This window comes from Pipra filicauda, unplaced genomic scaffold (genome assembly GCF_003945595.2).
Source record: "Pipra filicauda isolate LSUMZ 115617 unplaced genomic scaffold, ASM394559v2 scaffold52_size3558583_pilon, whole genome shotgun sequence".
Classification (NCBI taxonomy): domain Eukaryota; kingdom Metazoa; phylum Chordata; class Aves; order Passeriformes; family Pipridae; genus Pipra; species Pipra filicauda.
In genome coordinates, this window is record NW_024104676.1 from 503774 (window position 1) to 526523 (window position 22750).

The following is a 22750-nucleotide window of genomic DNA, read 5'->3' on the forward strand; positions in this document are numbered from 1 at the left end:
TCTAGGGAAGGTCCTGACAAACATTTGGTGAAGATTTCTTCAAAATATTTCATCATTTCATATTTAAGCTAAACTTCCAAACTTTGCATATTAGTTAATTCATCTTCTCAGTGTTTGTTACCAATTTTTTTCTAATTCAAAATGGGAACTAAAAATTGTTTCAACAAGTAGACTGACAGCCTTGCTGTCTTTGTGCTATTCACAGCCAGAATAGCACAATTTACAAATTTAAAGAATGAAGTTGAATTCTTGTGCTACAATCCATGAAGTCCAGTCACTTGCTCTAGAAGGAAAAGGCCCAAGTGTTTTATTTTAAAAAGTGTCTATTATTTTTGTGAACTACATATGGCAGGAGTGTCCCTGTCATCCCAAAGTCATCTGTGTCCTACAAGATAAACAATACAAGAAAATAGATCTAGACTTAGGGTCTGTTATGTTAGCTATAATGCCCAAGTCAATTTAATTTAGCCTAGACTCTAGAAAAATAATTAATTTTGTGTTCAGAGGTAGTAAGTGGTGGTGTTATGCAGTTTTCTTCATGCAGATGTGTTCACCACTAAAGCATATCTATTCTAGCCCTGAAAACGAAACCCTCAACCACAAAGCAGGTGCTGAAAGACAATAGCAGGTTTCATACACTCGATGTACTTAATGCATCTTTCAAAAAGCTACGCTGATGGACCCAATCCCTGGACTCTTTTTTTCCCATTCACTGCCAAGTGTGCATCAGAACAAGTCATTTGGAAAAACCTCACTCTGACAGATAAAGTGTGTGTTCCCAACACTCCCTCGGTGTTTTAAGTACTACAGTCTGACTGCTCTATTGCATAAGCGTGTATTCATTGTGGGCTGCCCTCCTTCTCCAAGGCGGATCCAGAATCCCTCGGCTATCTGTCCCCTACTCTGCCGACTCAAACGCATGGCAATTCGGCTTATACGGATTCTGGAACTGTCAGTTCTGAATTCTCCTCATCCTTGATAAATCCAAAATGACACACGAAGCCAAGTGAAAAATCTGAAGGGCAATGTATTTCTCACCACACATTTGAACTCTCAAGCACTGGCAAGCTGCTGAACTTTAAAACCTGAACAGCCCTTTCCACTCCCGAAGCCGCTTTTCCCCCACTTTCCCCCTTCACTCCTGAGATGGCCGATGCCAGCCTCCAGCTTTTACCCCAAAGTCCCGGTAACGCTGACAGCCGGGCCCTCGTTTTCCGGGATCGCCCTGGGGAGACGGGGGCAGCGATGCCCCTCCCGGGAGCACGGCGGCTCCTCATCTCTTGGCAACCAGGAGCGCCCCATCCCTCCCCATCCCGGCGGTACCGGCGCCATGTCAGGCGGGGCGCCGAGGCACGGCGATGGCGGTGCAGCGCATCCTGCCCTCCGCATCCCGCCCTCCGCGACCTCGCCGCTGCTCCCCGCGGCACTCCCCGCCTCTACCGGCCCTCCTCCGCCCCCGGGGCTTACCTAGAGTCAGCGCCCAGCAGCCGCGCCTTCCCCATTGAGCGCGGCGGCCGCCTCCCTCCGCCCCGCTGCGCTCGGCGGGGCGGTGCCGGGGCGCGCAGTGACAGCGCCGGGCACCCTCCTCGGCGGGCGCTCCTGGGCGGGCAGCCGGGCCCCCCGCGCCCCCCGGCCCCGCTCCGGGCAGCGCAGCCGCCGCGATGAAGCCGTGCGAGGAGGACGAGGAGGAAGGGCGGGCGGCGGCGGCCGCCGGCGGCGCAGGGGACCCCTGGCAGGAGTGCGCGGAGGTGGCGGTGCAGCTGGCGCGCCGCGCCGGGCAGGTGAGACGGGGCCGGCACCGCCGGGACGGGCTGCTCCGCCGCGGGGGGAGCCTTCTCCCGGCGCGGGTTAAGGAAGGGCCGTGCGGGCACAGAGCTGGGCAGGGGGAGGAGGACGGCAGGGCTCGGCGCCCGCTCTGCCGGCCCACCCCCGGAGCCCTCGGCCGGTTCCCTCTGCCGCGGGAGGGATGACGGCAGTGGGGTCTCCATCTCTCGGGGGGCCCCAGCCCCTGGGGGCCCCAGCCCCTGGGGGCCCCATCCCTCGGGGCCATTTCCCTCGGGGGGCCCCATCCTTCGGGGGGCCCATGCATCCGGGGGCCCATCCCTAGGGGCCTCCTCCCTTTGGGGCCCTATCCTTCGGGGCCCCCATCCCTCGGGGGGCCCCCGTCCCTCGGGGGGCCCCCGTCCCTCGGGGGGCCCCCATCCCTTGTTGCCCCATCCCTCGGGGGCCTCTCTCCCCCGGTGCCACTTCCCTCGAAGGTCTGTATCCCTCGGGGCCAACATTTGTTTCTGAGCAGCCTGTGCAGAGGAAAATAGTCGTGTCGGGGAGGTTTTGTCTTGTTATATATAGCACAGTGTTCAGAGTGACTGAAATTCACTTGCTGGGGACAAGTCAGCTGTGTCTTCGGCAAAGATATTTAGCTTATTTCAGATCCGTGTTTTGACACAGCAGAATGTTAATCATCTCAGGAGACATCCTGGCCCACACTGTCTGCAACAGCAAAAATTCCACCAGGTCTAACAGATTCAAGAAGTAGGATCAGCAGATTGTTGGGTTGAGAAATTGGGTAAAACACAAACATGAGCTACATGTATTTCTTTCTTGCTTCCATTCTGCTCTGTTTTGAAACAAACTTTGTACCTGTACACTGTGATTTAAGGGGCCCCATAACTTTTCCTTAATACATTGTTAAACATATTTTCTCCTTAGTAGAAAACATACACAAAGATGAACAGAATGCCAGAGGAGAGGAGACTTGCTTTAATAATGCAAGGGCTAAATGGATAATCCAAATCAGGATGACAGGTCATGCACTCACAGACTCTCAAAACAGGAGTTTCTCCAGCATACTCATTCTACCAGCCATTTCACAAGAGAGACTCATGACTTGCTCAAGACTCCACACCTTATTTCTCAAAATATCAATTTGTGAAGACAGCTGTAACCTTCTCCAGTCATTTCACTCAGCCAGAAAATCACAGCACCTTTTCCTGGAAGAAATAAACATCCCAGAAGACTAATCCTTGAATCTTTTTAGTTCACAGTTTGCCATTTCTACCTTGCAAGTGGCAGAAAATAGCTGATTCTTTGGCAGGCCAAATTTAAACCAGCCAAGGATGTTGTTTAATAGGACTGTGGAAACTGAGTATTTTTTTATTGTTATTAATTTTGTCATGGTAAGGATTCTTTTTGTTGCAAAAGACATTGGAGATCCTTGTAGCAGAAAAGGTGCAGGTAGGGCTGTATCTTCTATTTAAGCGTCAATCCAGCTATTGCCAAAAGTAGCTACAGGTAAGGATGTAAAATGCAGTGTAACATGGGTTTAATAGGACTGGATTTTTGTTGAAAATTGATTGATAAAAATGGGGGTTATTTTCATCAGCAGTTTTCTGGTCTCCCCTTTTGGCTTACACAACTGTTTGGTTTATATTACATTATGTTTCATGAGTATAAGTAAAATACATCTCCTTTCCACAGATAGGCATCTGTACTCTGTAACAGTAACTCTTCTGAACTTAAAAGAGCAATAAAGAAGTGATTGCTTGAGTATGTGTCAAAAATTATGTTGCTGGAGTAACGAATATTACTAGGTTAAAATCATTACCTCTTTGCCCATCCTGTTATTTAGTTCTCTTACTTTTACGAAATATCACAGGCTCTCATTAAATATATAGGGATGTTTCATATTGAGAATGGCCACGATTCTGTAATCTCTGTAATTGACCTGCTTTAAAATTATGTCTAATTCACTCTATAAGCCACATGTAACTGCACTTTTTCAGACTTCTCTTTTGTTTTTTCTGGGAGTAAACTCTCCTTGCTATGTTCGCTTGAGTACACCTGTAGGTTTGACTTTTTGCACAGGAAAAGCAGGCACAACTAGTCTCTGCATCTTTGATAGTATTTGAGAGCACCGAGTAATACTTACACAGTTCTCTCGAGTTGCAGAATTGGAAAAACTTCACCAAAACAATCCGGGTGAAAACAAGAACCTGACACTAGAAGATAGCATGTTGAAGCCCACACAAACTACCTTTTTTCCTTTTGATTTTCTCTTTTTTTTTTCTTGCTGTAAAATCTCTGTAGTCTAGGGACAGTCCATAAAACAGTGGTAAAATATAATAAAATATGTTACAGCCAGATTACAGGATCTTGGCTACCAATTTCGTTGTATAATAGTGATAAGATGCAATCATCTCTTTCCATTTCATCAACCTGTAGTTCCTTTGGTCTTCTGCTTACCTGATGCCTGTTACCTAGAGTGAGACTTTTATGGAGCTCCGTGCCCAGCTGGAAAGACCAGGCAATTACAGGAGGTATCTACAAACCTTATTGTAAGGCTTCTGCAAGGAGACAAGTTGAGTGATACTCTCAAAGTACTCTCAGGCACCAGGCTCTAACACTCTGTAGGCAGGTGATTTTCAGGGATTATTCAAGACAAATTGGATTCTGGGCTGTTCTGAGCTAAAGAGTAAAAGTTGTTTCATCAATTATGCAGGAAATGTGTTCTTTGTGTGCAGCTCTGGCTTGGACTGCGTACGTGTACAAGCTGGAGCAAATGCATATGAGCTCCCTTTGTAAGAGGCAGAGTTAGACCCTGTTAGATGTCTGTCCCGCGACATCACCTGGTACTGCGGATCAGACTCTAAAGATGTGGTGCCCATTTGTGGCTGGTGACCTCAGCCCAGCATCATGTCTTCTCTCCTGCTCTCCTCTTGAGGTTGCACAAAAGGTGGGGAGAGGCAGTCCAGTGTCAGGCTGGTAAATGTGTGTCATGCCTCCTTGGCATGGGCCCACAGAGGAGATGAATGAAAAGACCATCGGCCACCGCTTTATATTGGAGTCACACCCTTGGCACTTCCCACCTCCAAAGTGATGGGAGCCTCATGCTGGCACATGCAGGCTACCAGGGAAATGGACAGGGTTAAAGTTAAAAATGGTCATGAACAACTGGGTAAAGGATCAGAAAGGAGAAATATTAAATTTGAAGCTGAGATGTGCAAAGGTCTGTATTCAAACAGGAGCAGTCAAGTGCTGGAGCATATGATGAAATCAGCTTATTGCAGAGCACATCCACAGGAGAGAGGTTTCATCTCAGCTTTTCTTTTTGCAGCAAAGCTCAGGTGTGATCTCACTGCCCTGCTGAGCAGTAGCACATAGTGATTTGAATGGCTGCAAAAGCATCCTCAATCTACAGTGTATTAAAATGGAATAAAAGTCAAGAACTTGGCGTTGCAAAGAAGAAATTAAAATCTTCTTAGGTTCTGAGCAGTATAGGCAACACAAAAGTAAAGAAGAGCAATTAAAATAAAAGGTATCAGCATAGCAATTTCTTTTAGAATACACAACTGAGGTAGCTTGAGCGTTTGGCATTCTGCTTTGGACCGAAGAGAAGCCCAAGGGCCTTCCTGGAGCTGTGCTTTTATGCTTCTATGGTAAAACATTCAAGAAAACCACACAGGGCAGTGAGGGGAGTAAAACGATTAGGTGTGGTTAATATTTTGATATACAATAATAAACTTTAGCACAAACTCAAACTGAAAAGTATTACCTGCCCATACAAGCTCAGTGTATAGGCACAACTGATGTTTTATAGCTCACAAAAGAGAAACACTTGCCCAGATGCCTTCTGGACTAAGGCAACAGTCAGCAATACCCATTACTTGTCAGAACAACGAGCACACCCTTCAAACACATTATTTTGTACTGTGAAAACCAAGAGCTGAAACTGAAATTTGTGAGTTTCTGGTTACCTTTCCCATGCATAATACAGCAGAACTGTGCTCTGTGGTCATCGAATATTTCTCAATGGTTTTAAAATACTTTGATCAATGGAAATTTAGATAAACAATTGACAGGACTTGGAATATTAGTCTTGTTGCTGCTGGGTTTTGATAATATAATTCTACACAAATAAGTGGTACTTAACTTTTGCTTTGTTTTGGTTTTCCTAATTTCAAATAATTTATCATTTTTACTGGTTAAAAAGTAAGTTATCTCTTTTTGCATCCTGCTCCTTTATTTTTCTTTTTAATGAAGAAGTGGGAAAAAAAAACACAGAAGGAAAATGGGAAAAATCTTTCATTAATTGTTTTCCCATATGTGCATTTGCACTTGATATGGTTTAGTTCAGAGTTCAGAGCTTGTAACAGTAAAACCCTTGAGAATGAGATAAAAACTTTTCCAGAAGAGAGTCCAGGTTTAGATAATTGGTTTCATATCTGGGAAAAGTCTAAATTTTTGGTTTTGTTAAATATATACCAGTTCTTTGGGAACTAGTGGGTGGTCAGTATTTGAAGTTCCAAAAACCAACGAGAAAAAATAAACTGTGTGTCTTTGTTGGCAAAGAAAGAAAGTAGTGGAGTTTGCCTTATTGCATGTCTTTTAAAGTAAAGCAGCAGTGGGATATTAGCCCTCTAAATTAAAAAAAAAAAAAAAAAAAAGAGAGAGAAAAAGAAGTTTCTGTGAAAAAAATCCTGAGCCTGAAGGGTTTTTCTTATCTTGTATATTTTTTTGGAATTTTCTAAATCATGAGGACTGCTATCATCCTTTTATTTCATTAGTTGCATCGCAGTCATCAATCCTTTTCTGAACTGTCAAGAGCGGTTTTTGCAGAATGATTCAAAATGCCTTGTTCCCAAAAAAATACTCATTAGCTCAGAAGGATTTTTCATCAAAAGAATTAGATCAGCCTCTGGTAGAATTAGGCCTACAGCTGTTTTTCAGGATTAGCTTTATTTTTCAGTAAATATATTATTTTAGTATGCATAGGCTGAGTGCCCAACAAATCTGATTTATGAACTTCTGTTTCAGATTATTAGGAAAGCTCTCACAGAGGAAAAACAAGTGTCCACAAAGACATCTGCAGCAGACCTTGTGACAGAAACTGATCATTTTGTGGAAAATTTAATTATTTCTGTTCTGAAAGAGAAGTTTCCCTCCCACAGGTGAGTGCTTATAGTAAGAAACGATCAATGACCTTTGTTTGTCCTTTAAGTGCTGCATATCTGACTGGCATTTAAAGGGTGTTTAAAAGTCTGTATATCTTTCTTAGATATTAACCTACTGTTGTTGGACACTTTCACAGGACTCCTATTTTTAAAAAAGTACCGTTTCTCTATACTTAGTGCTTTATATTTTCTAATATTTATGTTTCTTAATATCTGTATTTAATAGCAATGTTTTCCCTGTAGGGACATCATGTGTGAAGGTTTCATATGGATCTCCATGATTTTCGGACTACTGATCTGTTCCCTGTTGTATAAGAATGATGCTAAAGATATCTGTAAAAATATAGCTGAAATATGTGATAGCAAAGGTCTGAGCCTGCAGACCTTTCCTTCACTTCTTTTTGCCATCATACACACACGTTTGCCAGGTCAAGACAATATCATATTTAATCACATAGAATCCCAAAATCAGGGAGAAGCAGGGTTTTTTATCGTCATCATCATCATCATGATTTGATGCCTATACATAAACAGGTTATAAATTACTACATGGGATGTTAACCCAAGGTTTTAAAAACAGATCAGATTGTTGCCTCCTCTTGAATTATTCTGGCCAACTTGAAAATAACAACGCTCAGTGCATGCACAGGTTAGAGAGAGGTTTTGTATTAGTTGGCCAACTTTGGTTGGCTGCAGAGACTCTGCAATTGATTTCTACATTTGACTTCAGTGGATAAAATTCATCTTCCCACAGAGCCTGTGTGTGCCTTAATTACTGTGTGACTTCCTTCTAACTGCGTGCATCTCTGGTGGAGATGAGCCTTGCGTTCTAGCGCTGTGCAGAAATCAACAAAGAAGAAAATCTGGAGGGCTCAGCTACTAATCTGATTGTCGGCGATGCTGCTGGGCAAAGAAAAACACCACTATAAGAAGGAGCAGAAAGAATATTTTATACTAAATATGGCTTTCTAAACACGTGTAGTGTGTGATGGCATATTGAAGCAGTACTGTACAGTATAATGTGTGGTTCTTGGCTGTGATTTGCTAGAGAGTGCCAGGCTTTACAAACCTGTTATTTATGTAATATTCCTTCTACTATTGCTGGCTGTGCTCTTTTCTCATCTCCGCTCTTACATTAGGTTTTTTTCCTTGAACAGTCTGGCAGAGAAAGTAAAACATACACATTTCACATAAAATGAGAATTGTCAGAAGCACTCGGATTACTCAGAATGGGAACAAAAGTTGTAAGGTCAACTTCGACCCAGGAACTGAAAAATCCTTGACTCTATCAACTCCTCACAATTAACTTCTGACTTTATAAGTAAATGAAGGAATTGCCATTTCTTCAAGACAAATATTTTTTTTATATTGGCCATAGGTTTTGGATAGAATTTATTCAGATTAAAACTAAATTTAATTTAATTAAATTTAAAATTAAATTTAATTAAAACACTTGCAATGAGGAGTCTACAATAGCAAGCAAGGGTTAAATTACAGTGCAATGCAAACATTAAAAGATCATTTAAATTGCGTTCAGTCTTTCCCCTAACCTGGCTGTGGAAAGCAGCACTGAAGATTTCTGTTATTTCTTCTTGTTCTAAATCATCTTGATTCTTATGGTCTCCGAATAAAAAAAATGTATTTTAGGAGTTAGAAAAAGGAAAAGGGATCTTATTAGAATCTGTACCATTTGCACTGTGGCAGTGATGAGTCTTGACGTATTGAAAATGTACTCAAAAGTAAAGAGAAATATTAGGAAAATCTGTTCAAAAGGTAGTTCTGTCCCTTGTTCCTTTCTTCTCTCTTCTTGGCTGAGTGATATATATCATGTTCCTTCATGCTTCACTCAAGTTTTCATCTGTGCTCGCTCTTTAGTACTCTGTTATGGTCCATGTGAGTCTTTTCAAAAGGATATTTTTTTCTGACAAATATTGGAGTTGTGGGTAGGCACAGCCAGAATACCAGGAGCTACTGGTTGAAGAAGGCTATCCTACCATTTCCGCGTGTTATTGTTACACAAGCATCCTTTGTATTATTTGTGGCCTTAAATCTGTAGACATCAAAACCAGGACACAGCGGTTAAAGAGGGTGACATCCAACCCTAGCTTCCCAGCTTTCTGCTCTCAGACCCCCATAGGGGTTAGGTGAGGGACAGCCCCAGTTTGAACCTCTTATACCTCACAGGGTATCACTCCTGCTGCAGTTTATGTGATGTTACAATTTCCCTGCTGTTCCAGCAATGAATTTCAGAGCGGCACCATGGTATGAACAGATGTACTCTAAGGCTTGGCTAAAATTACTAGACTCATTTTCAGTGGGAGTAAACTGTAATCCAGATTTGAAGAGAGGTCGGCAGAGCTGGCAGGATGTCATATTAAATTAACTGTTTTAATAAGATGGCTACCCCTCCCACTTCTCAAGCTGTTCCTAAGATTTGGTCTCCAGTACTTCACACTGAGTGTTTTGCTTAGTTTGCGGGTTTTTAGAGGACATAGAACAACACATTTGATGTTGACCTTGAGGGACTCTCACAGTTCCCAGTGCTGTAGAGCAGCAAGGGCTTTTTTTTAACCTATCAGCCCAGATTTCATAAAATGTGCACCTAATTTGTCCTACATTTTGGAAAAATTGCCCTTGAGCATGAAGACTTTTATCAACAGCACTGCTGTGCCCCAGCTTCACTTAAGCATTTCTGAACCCAAGGACTGCAGCATCACACCCCCGTTGTAAGAGAAAGGCGAGGGATGGGCTTCCAACGCTGGAAGGCAAATCATCTTACACAAAAATACTCCTGTCTTTAAAGAGGTTCTCATTCCACCTTTCTTTGACTGTCAGGACAATGGCTACAGTTTAGTCTCTGGCAGGGGGAGCTGGCAGAAGGCTGAAGCAGAGGCATAGTTTATGTGGAAGATGGACAATCTGAAGTGGGATGTAAGCTGCTTCAACTGCAAGATGAGCTTCCTCTGCAGCTAGCAGCACAAAGTGTGTGGTTGGGTTTAGGTGCTAATTACAGGATTTTTAAAAGCCAAAGTCAAACGATACAGCACCAACAAGACAAAATAATGGAATATTTACAGCGAGGAGTCTGCAAAGTGTTACATTAAACTGAGAATTTCAAACACTTGTTCAAGTCTTTCTCATTTCTCAGTTGTACAGGAGCATTTTGTCCTTCAGTTGTTATCTTTAATGGAGATGAAAATAGTAACAAACACTTCCTAGTTCCCTTTTCATACCGACTGGGGGTCCATAATGCCATCAAAATAGTCTGTTTCTACAGAGGTCAAGGCAGAGTAACATTTGGAAAAGTCAAGAAGTCTCCTCCTGTGCTCTCTGCAGAACATTTTAAGCTCATGGTGGCAATTGTTATCTGGAATCATGCAGTACATGGTGAAGACACAAAAGAAAATAGCTGCTGCTCTAGTCCTAGGGAGGCAGCTGTTTCTGCAAAAGACATTTTCTCTTTATTTTATCCATTTTTTTCTCTTTGTGTCTTTGAGATAAGCTTTTTTGTCCTCAGGTATTTGTAGGAACTCTGAATACCGTTACCAGTTGTTCGAATGTGAAACCACCAGCAAGATTCAGTACTAGCAGTTGGATTCTATACCTTCTGTATATGTAGGGCTTTATGAAAACCCGTGAGAACAGCACCTGCACAGCTCTCATAGAAAGAGATCCTCAGCAGTTTGTGGGACAGCAGGGATAATTAAGGTCAACAGGAAATATGCCAGAACTGGATGTTTGTTTCCCAGGGAAAAAGGAGAAAAAAATTGCTGAAAGAAACTGGGACAGAACAACAGAAGAGAATATGACCTCAGATTTCATTTTGTGCCTTATGCATCCAAACAGCAAACAAAAAAAAATAATCATTTGTTGATTTTTTTTCTGGGTCATGGGAAAAAGAAAGTTTAGCTTTGTAAACCTTTTAATTTCCTGAACCAGACTGTAAAATTCAAGTAGGAGCGAGATTGTGGATTTTCAAAAAGTGCATTATTTCCTGCTGACTGAATTTGACTGCAGAAGAGAAGGAGGTACAGTTTGCAGTTTATATTACTTACTGCAAGAGACAGGCCTAACCCACAAAATTACATTCTGCATAAAAGAAATCTTCTAGAGTTTGAAGGATGCTAGTTCAGATCCATTTCTGCATTCATTTTCATTACTTTCTTAATGATATATTGGGAAAGTGAAAATAAATAGAGTTCTTTTTTACCATGTAAAATAGTATGCTATAGATTTGAGAACTCTCCTTCGAAGTCTCTATGAAAGTTCTTAATTCCTAAATTAAAAAAGCAATATGTGTGTTTACATTTATACAAAAATGTTATATAGAGAGAAAAATTATCTCTTAAAAGATGGAATTGTATTTTTCAAGTCACATATGTAAGCTAATGTTCTGGGATACTTATTTTATCCCATACCAAATGCAGGTTTATTGCAGAAGAATCCACTGCTGCAGGTTCAAAATGTGTCCTCACCGACAGTCCGACCTGGATTATTGACCCTGTTGATGGAACGTGCAACTTTGTGCACAGGTAAATGGACAGTGAACTGGGAAACACATCAAAAAGCAACATGTAGCTTCTCACAAGTCAACCCTTCCTCTCAAAGGTGCTTTACCATGGTAGGTTTGTTCCTTTGACTCACAAGTAGGAGTCATCCCTTTATCTCTTCCTTTGTACCTCGCATGGTGTATCTGAGGGAGGCTGTGTTTGTGCTGGGGAGAGCTCTACACTGTTATCTGAAGGTAAGCTGAAGTTTCTGCTGACTGCCTAATGACCCAGAGCTCTTGCCTCACAGCTCGTTTATAGATATAACCACATGTGAACGTGCAGAGACTTGAGCTGAACTGGAGGAACAAGGCTGTGCTATAATGACACTTGGCCTAACGCCTTATGTGGGTTTTACACATTCCTTTTAGGAGTGGTGTTTTCTCCTTTTCAAACACAAATGCTTCATTTTTCCCTGGGAAGCACAACCACAGCACGTAGGTAGAGTAGAGCTGAAGACTAAGTACAGATACTGATTTTAATTTTCTAAAGTACCTCTGCAAAACGAAATCTAGGGGTCATTACTGCAAAAATGAAGACTTTTAATTCATCATTTGAATGCTAGGAGTTGTAAACTAATGACTATTCATAATATTTCTAAATAAAACTCTTCACTATGCTCTGCCTTATAGTTAGTGGCTGAAAGTAACTGCCTGTATCATAAAAACAAAAAAAGGCATTTCCTTGACTTTTAGTGCAATTATACAGAATTCAAGGGAAGGTGAGGTGTCATGTGATGATGTTTCATGCAATTAAGTGAAATTTCCTCTTTCTAGCAGTATTTTCTGGATTTCTGAAGCCCTTTTTAAAACATGTTTTTAAGAAATGAATTTATTTCATCGTTTAAAATGCAAGAATTATACCGTAATCAAAAGGACCAAATTAAGTACATGATCATCACTGTGAAAAAAGTGAGCATAGAGGAACTGGTTTCTTTTTATGTTGATGTTAGCAGCAAGTTATCTCCATGCTACTTAGTTGCTGTCTCAGATGCATAACTTGAACAAAATGTGCTCTTAAAAATGATGACTTGTTATAACGTTAGTGATTTTATACTGGATAATTCAATTACACTAAAGCAAAAAAATCACTAAAATATATGTGTTTAGTATAAAAATTGTGACGTCTTCATGTGTTTACTTCTTGCCTTCTCCAGTGTTGTTACATTTTTAAAGGAACTGACAAAGTTAAAGAGGCTGACAAAGGAGAAATAGTACAATGTCAAGTGTATTTTGACACAAGTAAGCTCACAGAGCTCCATGTGGGGTTTTGTTGCCTAAGAGAGTTGCATAAGGAGTAAGTTGAGAGATTTTTCATCCCTAATACTTCATTGCTTATTTTTCACAGATTTCCAACAGTGGCAGTAAGCATTGGATTTGCTGTTAACAAAGAGGTATGAAGTATGTTCTTTAAGAGAGTTGGCTAGAAGCCTCAAAACCATGTGGGAACTTTAAATAAAAAAATTTTAAAAAATCAGTCACTACTCAGGTTTTTCCATGCTTTTTAAATGCATCTGATCACACTTTAATGATCTAAAATCTTAGTCCTGCAAAAGTTACTGAGGCAAACTGGCAATTAAAAGAGAATTCTTATGAATTATTATAAATATTATAGGATTTATGTGGAGAAAAAGGGAGTACTGGTGTGAGCAAGGTTATGTTAGACAAAAATCATAGTAAGTTCAATATAGTGCTGCCTCTTCATAATTTGAACATATGTCCTAGTGTTCTTATGTTATTTTTATTGCTTCTTTCCTGCTAGCAGTACCTGCGAAAGCTAACTCCTCCTATGAATCAATCTAGAACTGATTTTATGAAGAGTGCAAAATTATGGGCCTAGTTCATTTAATCTACCTTTATATTTTTCTTAACATAGTAAAATAACTATATTTACCACATGAGAGCTTGATTACAGCAAGGATGGGAGACTACCTAGACTTCATATGTGCCATATTGAGTTTCCTAGCTGTACTCATTCATGCCTAGTGCCTTTTCTCCAGATGTTGCCAGTATACAGTTTGATATATACAGACTAACTAGCTATTCAAATTGCCAGGGAACGTGCCTCTTTCAGCCTAACTCAACAATCTTAAATATAAGTATAGCTTTAAGTGAAGCCAGCAAGAATTCTGTTAAGTAACAACCTAGTTTTCAGGTGTGCTAGTACCTCATACTGATTTAAACAGAATAATGTTGTGTACTTCTTTGGTTAGACTTTTCAAACATGGAAACTGCAGAGAAACACTTCCATGCTTTTCTGAAATTTATTCATTCCCAGAGGTCCTTTTGAATACTACATATTATTACCAGACAGTTTTCCCTAATATTTATGTTTTCTAAAACACCATAATGATTTTGATGCTGCGTATTTTGGGTTATGTAAACTAAACAAAGCTGAAACAAAAATAAGGAATGATGTTAAATCTCCCTCAGTAAACAAATGGGAAAAGCAGAAAAAAGTAGTAAACTGAAAAGGAGCCAAAGTACACACAAGGGAACTGGCCTGAATATAAGCCTTGAATGTACCGAAGAAATTCCTGCAGATGTCTTCAGGGAAAGACACTATTAATAGTGTGTTCCTCAAAAAAAACCCTTGGTTTAGATGGGACCTCAGGGTAGGGAGTGAGGACAGTCTATTTCCTTTGAATTGTCTTTGATGAACAAGGAGTGCAGCAGAAGATTTTCAAGTCTAGAACATCTGAGATGTTTTCTTGACCCTGTTACCAACTTCTGACACCTTGGGCAAGTCACTGAGTTTTTGTGTACCTGTCCACCCCTAAATTAAATAATGCTAATAGTACTTATCTAGGGGTGATTTTCAGAGCTGACCTTTGGAGTTTGTGACGTGCTTTAAAATCTTGTGCTGAAACCCATTAAAGTAATGGAAATTTTGAATACCAAGGGTCAAATTTGGACCCTCTTCTCATCGGTAAACAGAATATCCCACAAAAATTCCAGTGTTGCACATTTTTAAGCTTTCATTGAGGTTCACAGTATTTGCTATTTCTGTCCAAATTCCTTCTCTTGCAGTCCTGTGACTTCAAGAGATTCTCACTTTTATGTGTAAACGAAAGAATTTTGCAGAGAAACATTTGAACAAGTGACCAGAGTGTACTGCTTTGCTTGAAAAGGCAGGCAAATTAAATGCATCACGAAAGTTGAAGTGCATACAAAAGCATCCACTGTTAATGAACAGTGTGCCATGGCTTCTGATTTAGATGCTTGACTGATCAGGGTCCAGCCAAAGTCAGTGGGATTACTTCAAAGTGTAACTGCTCACCAGTGAAAGCAAAGCATTCAGAATCTTACCTTAGAGGACTTGCATATTTTCAGTAAAGACATACAATTGAATCTGAAATCAATTTGGCATTTAAGCCATTCTCATGTGAACAGAAACAAGCTGCAAGTAAGAGTTTAGAGGATCAGGAACACATTGCATTAACTTTTCTTTATAAACTGAATTTTATATGACCTATATCTCAATATCACAGTAATAATAAAAATATTCCAGTTTATTAGCATCAATATAATCTTTGATTATGTGTACCAATTAAAATATTGCTGATCTTTCTGCCATTAGTAGTTGTTTATATTTATGATGAGTAATTTGAGTTGCATTCATTTCTTTCCTTTTCAAAATCTTAAAGCTTGAATTTGGTGTAATTTACCACTGCACTGAAGAACGATTATACACTGGTAGAAGAGGTCAAGGGGCATTTTGTAATGACAAAAGGCTTCAGGTATCAAAAGAGACAGGTTGGTCTAGATTTTGTTAGAACTCTAAAAGGAATATGTTAATTTTGTTTCAGAGTTGTTGCAAATCATCATTAGGATAATGAACATCATTATCCTGATGGAAAGTATTTCACCTGCATGATAATTTTGTTATTCTGTGTTTGTTTTTTTCTGAAAAACCACAACTTTCCTCCTTTTCTTTTTAAAATATACATCTGAATATGAACTATTTAAATAATCCTAAATAATTTTGCTTCACAACCATTGTTTAAAGTAAGGAAGAATGTGTAGATTCACCAGTTTCATTCCAGCTGTACACTGGCATAACTTTTTATAAGCAAGATGCAATGGGAATGGTGAATCAAATTCACAGTACTATAGTGGCTGTTATTCACTTATTTTCCAATAAACTTTTATGTCACAAAGTGTATTATGTCTGTAGGCATACGTGCTGACAGTAAACTAAAGGATGCATGCTTCGTTAGGGGTTCTCTAACAGCTTGCTCTTGCGTGTGAGGTATGTTTCGATGTACAGATAGCCAGCAACACCTCGTCAACACTGTAATAGAATTCTTTTATTGGTAAACCGGGTCATAGATCTATCTGTTTGCCTAATGATAATAGATAACAATAATCTGACGTGTGTAGAGAAGTTTTCTTTTAGTCAATTAAAATGCAGAGGAGAGCATAACACTCAGTTGTAGGCAGAAGCAGACATATGCCAAAAATGTACATCATTGTACACAAGAGATGGTAAAAATTTCTCCCCAAAGAGATTTAATTAGCTTAAAACACATTAAATTCAAGCAATTTAACCTGGAGATTTCCTTAATACCCCAAGCAGACCCTGCATCAAAATTTCGCTGAAATTTGGGAAGTTTGGCTATTCACCTAAATTAGTAGTAATCTGGGGTCTCCCTGTTTAGAGACGTGGAGCAATATGTAAAGTCAATGACCCCTAAGATTTTAATCACTAATTATACCTTACATTTTTGTCAGTGCTCAAATATCTCATATTCCACAAAAACCTATGCTGGCAGAGACTATTAGGAAGAACTAGTGGTGCTCCCAGCTGGGCTGGATGAACCACTGTTGAAATGGCTTGACTCTCTTGACCAGAGAGTTCTGGTTTCCAGTTGATCAAGGAGCAATTTTGGCACATGTCACTTCTGTCTTCCTGCCTCTGGACATCCGATCTATGTGGGTGTCTAGAACATAGCAAGGGAAGTAGTCCTTCTGCCCTTCCAAATGCTTTGAAATTTTCTTTCGTTTTGAGATATATCATTTGGTGGTGGGAAATTTTCACCAGTGAAGCTGGATCTACTTTAGTATCACTTCTACTGATGTTTTGGGTGTTTTAAATCACAGTTGCTCTGTAAGGGCTGTGGCTTCAGTGAAATGAACCAGCCCTGGAAGAGAGACTGTGTTTCCCTCCACACACCACTGGAATTGAGGTGGCCACGATGTGTTTGAGATCCAAGCTGTCATGTTACTTCCTGCCTTTTGTTTCAGGAAACGTGACCGTTGTATAACATTGATGTACTCTGTACATTCATTGTTCAGATTTAAACAACTGAAATCACAGCCCGGGCAAACACTGTTCTTTGTAAACGACCAATTTTTTAGAGGTCTGGTATGGGAGTCCAAGCAGCTAGGATACACTTAAATGAAGGATCCATCTTCCCTTTGATCTTGAGTGATACTGTCTTCTCATGCTTAGATTCACATCAGGCCTTACATGTGCTAATACTATAAATGTATTTTCTTTTTTTAATCTCTTGTGGTCAACAGAATTGCTCTTTTCCTCATAAATCTATCCATATCACTGTTAAATCTTTTCTACCAAACCTGCTTATTTTTTGGCCTCTGTCAGAATGAGGAATAGTCAGTAAATTTGATCTTGTATCTTGAATTCCTGAAATCCCATTGAGTCTTGTGATCAGCCAGCTCCTTTTCCTAAGCAGACACCTCCTTCTTACTTACCTTAGTCTCTTCAACCAATTTCTCCCTGTAGCCTTGATGAAAATCAGAGATCCGTTTATGCGTTAGAAATATATTTAATAACTCAAAAGAACAAGTATCTTAGTCACAACCTAACAATGACTGGTGTGGTGTGAATGCTTGGTGTGTTTTAGCAATGAGGTGTGCACTAAATGGTCTCTAATTGTAAATTGGGTCTATTATGGAAAACAAGCTAAGGCAGATTGCTTTCGCCATCCAGAGTTTTCAGTAGTAGCTAAATAACAAATACCCTACAGCATGCCTGGATCGGTGGTTTTATATTTTAATGCAGTAGTTTAAAAAATGGTTGTTAAGTCTATGTTCCTATGGTTAAGATTTGTGACACCCGGTAACTTTTAATCTAATTGCATACCTTTTACTCACCAACCATTTTACCACATTGCTTGAATCCATAATGTTCATCTCCAATACTGAATTCATTGGCAGCCTGGGTAATTAAATGTCTCACTCCATCCTAATTTGCTTTTGAAAACCTCCTTGCTACGTCTGCTGAGAACTTTCAGCTTATGCAATTAGCTGTAATAAGCAGGTAGATGTTCCCTATCTGAATGAATGCCTTGCCCCTAACCCAGGATAGAAGGTGACACCTGACATTGGGCACAGCATAGTTAGTAAGTAATCAACCGCTAAACCTTTGAGTTTTGTCATCTCTCTAATGCCTCTGAGTTCAGCTGGGACACTTGGCATTTGATCAACCACCTCCACCTACATTGGCATACGCTTGTTATAGACTGGCAATATTGAGATGTCACGTGAGGACTACTTCAAGAGCTTTCAAGTCACTGTGAGTCTCTCCTTTGACTGTGCACAAGGCTGATACCTTCACCTCCTCTAGGTCAGAATTGCCCTTGCTGAACACAAGACAAACAGAGCATTCATATGTTATTATGAATAAAGATACTGCTTTAGTTTGTGATAAGACGGGATTTCTTTCTGTCATAAGGTGTCTTCAGTCTTTGAAATGTTGGAATGAGCTACTACTGAGTGACTGATGATTTAGTCAGAAACATTTTTTTCCTCTTACTGTGCTCCTAGATGTTTAGAATTGGTTAACAAATTACATTAAAATTCCCTATTCAAGAACCATCCTGTTTTTAAATATGAATATATTAGCGTCATTAATAGTTACTAGGTCACTGGATTATTTTTAGTTGACTGCTAATATTAGTGAATTTGCCAAAAGGTGACCAATCAATGAAATAAAACAATGTATGGAAAGAGAAGGAATGTAAGAATGCATTCTTGGTTTTAATCTTCCTGTTCTTTTTCTTTTAATATGCTTAGAGCAGATCATTTGATATGATAAACCTAATTTTGCTTGAATGTTTATGCAAAGTTGCCACTTATCCTATGAAAGAGTTTGGGGTAGAAAAAGGGACGTGAAAATTATTTTTGTGTGAAAAGTCCATTTGTGTTTAACTTAAAAACGAATTTACAGAACCTACCTGGAAGCTGTTGAATTAATGGAAACATCTCCCTGCCATTGCAGATATCTCGAAGGCCTTAATTTTAACAGAAATTGGTCCAAAACGTGACCCTGCAACTTTGAAATTGTTCCTTGGTAACATTGAGAGATTGCTCAAGGCCCAAGCACATGGGTAAGATACTTTACAATATATGTCTCACATTTGTGATGAAAAAGTCATTAAAACAAGTAGTTTTTTAGAAAAAAACCAAACAAGTGTGTTGTACATTTTGTGATCTCAACACATAGGTTGAAATGAAAGGCATTTTCTTCTTTATGTTACCATGTTCCCTTCTCCTGGGGCTTAGGGTCCGTGTCATTGGGAGCTCAACCCTGGCTCTGTGCCACTTGGCATCCGGCGCTGCAGATGCCTATTACCAGTTTGGGTTACACTGCTGGGACCTGGCAGCGGCGACTGTCATCATTAGAGAAGCAGGCGGCACTGTGATAGACACTTCAGGTGAGCATATCCTTGTTTTCACTGACTTTTGGGGGATTGAGTGGCTACTTCAGGGCAACTTGTTACCTCAGAGCAGTCCTTCCCCTGTGGCTCCGTCTCGTTTCTCGCAATATTCTGTAGAAACATCTGTGCTCTCCACTAGACTGGCTGTTATTCAGGACACACTCGTGTAATTCCAGCCTGGGGTTTCATCACATTGAAGGTCTTCTGAGTCACTGTATTTCCGTGACTTTGAGTAATTCCTTTAAAGCATCATATTTACAGTAAAGAACCAGCCCAGGAGATTGGTAGGTGCACTCAGACTCCGAACACATTCAACAGATGCAACCTCCCAGGAAAGGAGGACTGAGGTATAAGTCTGAACATATATGACTGAAAACTAGTCAGAGGGAGTGAAGGACAGCACAAGCTCCAGATTATTACTTTATTCATTTAGATGGTACACATCTCAGAGTAATGGTTTACTGGTGACCAATACCTGGATACTTCGGAAAGATCTGGGAGATTAAGAGAAAGGCTATGCTAAATGAACTAATTTCTACTGTACCCCTTCCTGTTACTAGAAGGGAATATTGCATTTATTGTTGGATACTGAACAAATCTAGGCATTCACTGCTTCTCTTGCATACTTTGGCTCTGTACCTAGAATTTCCCAAAATAATTTTTTGCTGGAGATGTCCAAACAGGAGTTGCTGAATTAGGTTGTTCTTCCCACCCCAAAAGGATCTACGTATGAAGTTGTTTCAGTGTTTTTTGAAGCTCTCTAATTACAGCATGGCTTGTATTTAAGACAGTTCTTATTAATCCTCTTGTCCTCAGGGGGACCTCTGGATCTCATGTCCTGCCGAGTGATTGCTGCGGGCACTAGAGAGATGGCCATGTTCATAGCTCAGGAAATACAAACTATTCACTACAGACGGGATGACGAGAATTGAATACCTACATCATGGAGTTCGCCCTCCTGAACTATGTAACTTTTGCGAGATGGGTGGCTTAAAGGGTATGTGATTTCAGCAGGATGCTTTCTGTGGAGATTTTCCGTGTCAAATATTTTTTATAAATTTATTACGATGTGAGAAGGCATAGGGAGATTTTTAAACCTCTAAGAATCGTGTTTCCTTTTTAATATGTATCTCTTTCAGCAGTATCTTTTTTATAAGATAGTGTATTTTACTGGTAGTAAATTAGTCTCAAAATTAAGTTGTAATTTCATATCTGTGGGGCTGATATTTAGTCTTTTGTAACATGCAGCTAAAAATGGAACTTTATTTTTACAGATGCAGATCTCAGGTAAATGAGCTTTAGGACTGTAGTAAAGGATGAGTAGTTAAGATGTGTGCCTATAATACCCTTGTTCTATGATACTTAAGAATGCAATAAAAATGACATTGTTGTTTCCCAACTACGTCATAGCTATATATCCATATATGTACATGTATGTATGTTTGTGTGTGTGTACATATATATATATATATATACACTTATACATATATATGCATGTATACACACACATACCCACGTGCATATGTTTATATATATGGATATCCTGGATGTTTACAGCAATTTAGAGAATGCATAGAAGAAAGCTAATATTGAAAGTTATTTTCAGGTAAAGAGTACAGGTTACTTAGGTGATTCTGGTCGGGGCTGTCCAAATGGCAAATAGCAGAGCTGATCATGGAAAATGTTTAATTATTTTACGAACTGTCCAGTTAGTTTTGTTTCCCTTCATCCCTCTGCATGGGTATAAATCATACTATCCTACAGGCCTCTGTAAGATACTCCAACCTGCAAACACTTACTACCATAGAGTAATTATAGTTAAAACCAGGAATATTGAACTCAAACTGAGCTATTCACAGTATTAACTATGACACACAGTAGGAGGCCAGCAGAATAGAGCACAATGTCAAGGAGCTGTTGATGTTAGAGAAACTTGGGGCAGAACAGCAGGATTTGGCCCCTTACAGGCAAGTGATTAAAAATATGCACAGAAGATATGCTTGCAAAAAGTTGTAAACCGCATGCCCTTCTTGCACAAAGTTGTAATCACACTTTTTGATCAGAAAAACCTGTAAAATTTGTTACATAGGTTTCCCAAATACACAGTTGTTCTCTGTCATTGTATCTAGCCAAGGTTATAATTTCTATTTAGATTACGTTTTAAATAAGGAGCACAGGGAAAATACAAGTGTGTCCAGCAAAGTAGTTTATATAAAATCACTTCTATTTTATCTTCAAAAATTTAATTAGGAGGTATCTCTTTTTTTGCAAGAGTGCAAATTAAATAAAGGAATGAGCCAAAAAAGTTGGTTAAAATTTTGAACTTTTTTTTATACACTGCATGTGTAGACTTTGTAAATGTGTTCAGATATCTGCCTAGAACGAACTAAACAGTATTTTTTAAAAATAACCTTGTGTGTGTTTCTTGCAATGAGAAATGTTTTTCACTGAATATAACAAAAAAATCTGTGTGAATTTTTGATGCTTTTCTTCATGAGAAATGCAAAGTATTGACTGTGTGAAGAATGTCTAAATCCAGCTAAGCATTTAAGAGCTGATGGTTCTTACCAGAAAACCAATGTTTTCCGTCACAGTGATCAATGTTTTGTCACTGCTCCCTTTTACCCCCTCCATCTCTTTTTACCCTCCCCCCCCCACAATTTGGAAATGAAGATTGTAAGCCCTCTGGGGCAGGGACTTTGGCTCTGGGTTTTCAAAGTGCTAATAGGATGAGATTCTGGTCCACGACTAGGCACTGAGGTGCTATAATAATACAAATAATAAATACTAATAGGCTTATTTGTCTCTTGTTCACTCTTCCCCCACTTTCTGAGCACAGAGGAGATCCTAGTGACAGATGCAGAGTTTGGTGGCACTGCTCTGATCCCAGGGTGCTTAGCCTTGGCAGCCGTGGGAGCAGCTGGAGCTTTACTCGGGCTTGTGCTGTGACTGTAAGCTCTGTAAGGAAGCTTATGCTGGCAGGGAGTCAAGTGTGGTGCAAGCTCAGCCCCACTTCATCCGCTCCCCCTCCTAACCCTGTCCCCTGCCATTGCTCTGGGATAGGAGCATGTGTGAGAAGCAGCTTCGTGGCTCCAGTGAGGTTTCCCAGCAGCTCAGCCCACTTGTACAAAGAAAGTCTCTGACCCAGTTAGGGCTGGCATGCCTTGGTGTCCCAGAGCTCAGCAAAGCAGGGGAATCTGTGCATCGACTTCAGTGGCACATGCCAGGAATTTGCAAAGCTGGGAGCCAAGCGTGGTGGGAAGGGAGAGGTGCAGAAACCCATTCACAAGTTCTCATTTGTGCCCAAGATGCAGTTTTGGTTTTTATTTGGTCTGTAGTTCAAGTATGTTAAACTGGCAGTGTGTATGTGGAGCAACAATCCTGTCTCCCCCACCTCCTCTGTCACCTATGTGCCAGGACAAACATTTCTGAACCCTTCCAGAGGACCAGATGAGTGAAGTGATCTGCCTGTAAATTACCCCAGTAAACAAAAAAGGATTATTTTCCAGGCAGATCGTTTTCTCAAGGCAATTCAGCCCCTGGCCACCACAAGCAGATGACTTCAGGCA

The 22750-nt window shown here is 40.2% G+C and overlaps 2 protein-coding genes across 2 annotated transcripts in view; one reads left to right on the top strand and one right to left on the bottom strand.

Moving 5' to 3' along the window:
• The window catches only part of MPPE1 (metallophosphoesterase 1), a 33128-nt gene extending 31375 nt beyond the window's left edge, over positions 1 to 1753 (bottom strand). Inside the window, exon 1 of the mRNA XM_027742974.2 lies at positions 1468 to 1753. The gene's annotated coding sequence lies outside the window, so the exon portion shown is untranslated. The remainder of the gene's footprint in view (positions 1 to 1467) is intronic.
• On the top strand, positions 1349 to 21980 carry IMPA2 (inositol monophosphatase 2). The gene is made up of 8 exons (XM_027742981.2): positions 1349 to 1781; positions 6814 to 6947; positions 11378 to 11482; positions 12845 to 12890; positions 15144 to 15252; positions 18743 to 18851; positions 19027 to 19178; positions 19998 to 21980. Exons 1-8 carry the CDS (start codon positions 1662 to 1664, stop codon positions 20111 to 20113), a joined length of 891 nt encoding a protein of 296 aa, XP_027598782.1. The 5' UTR covers positions 1349 to 1661; the 3' UTR covers positions 20114 to 21980.
• Positions 21981 to 22750: the final 770 nt, after the last annotated feature.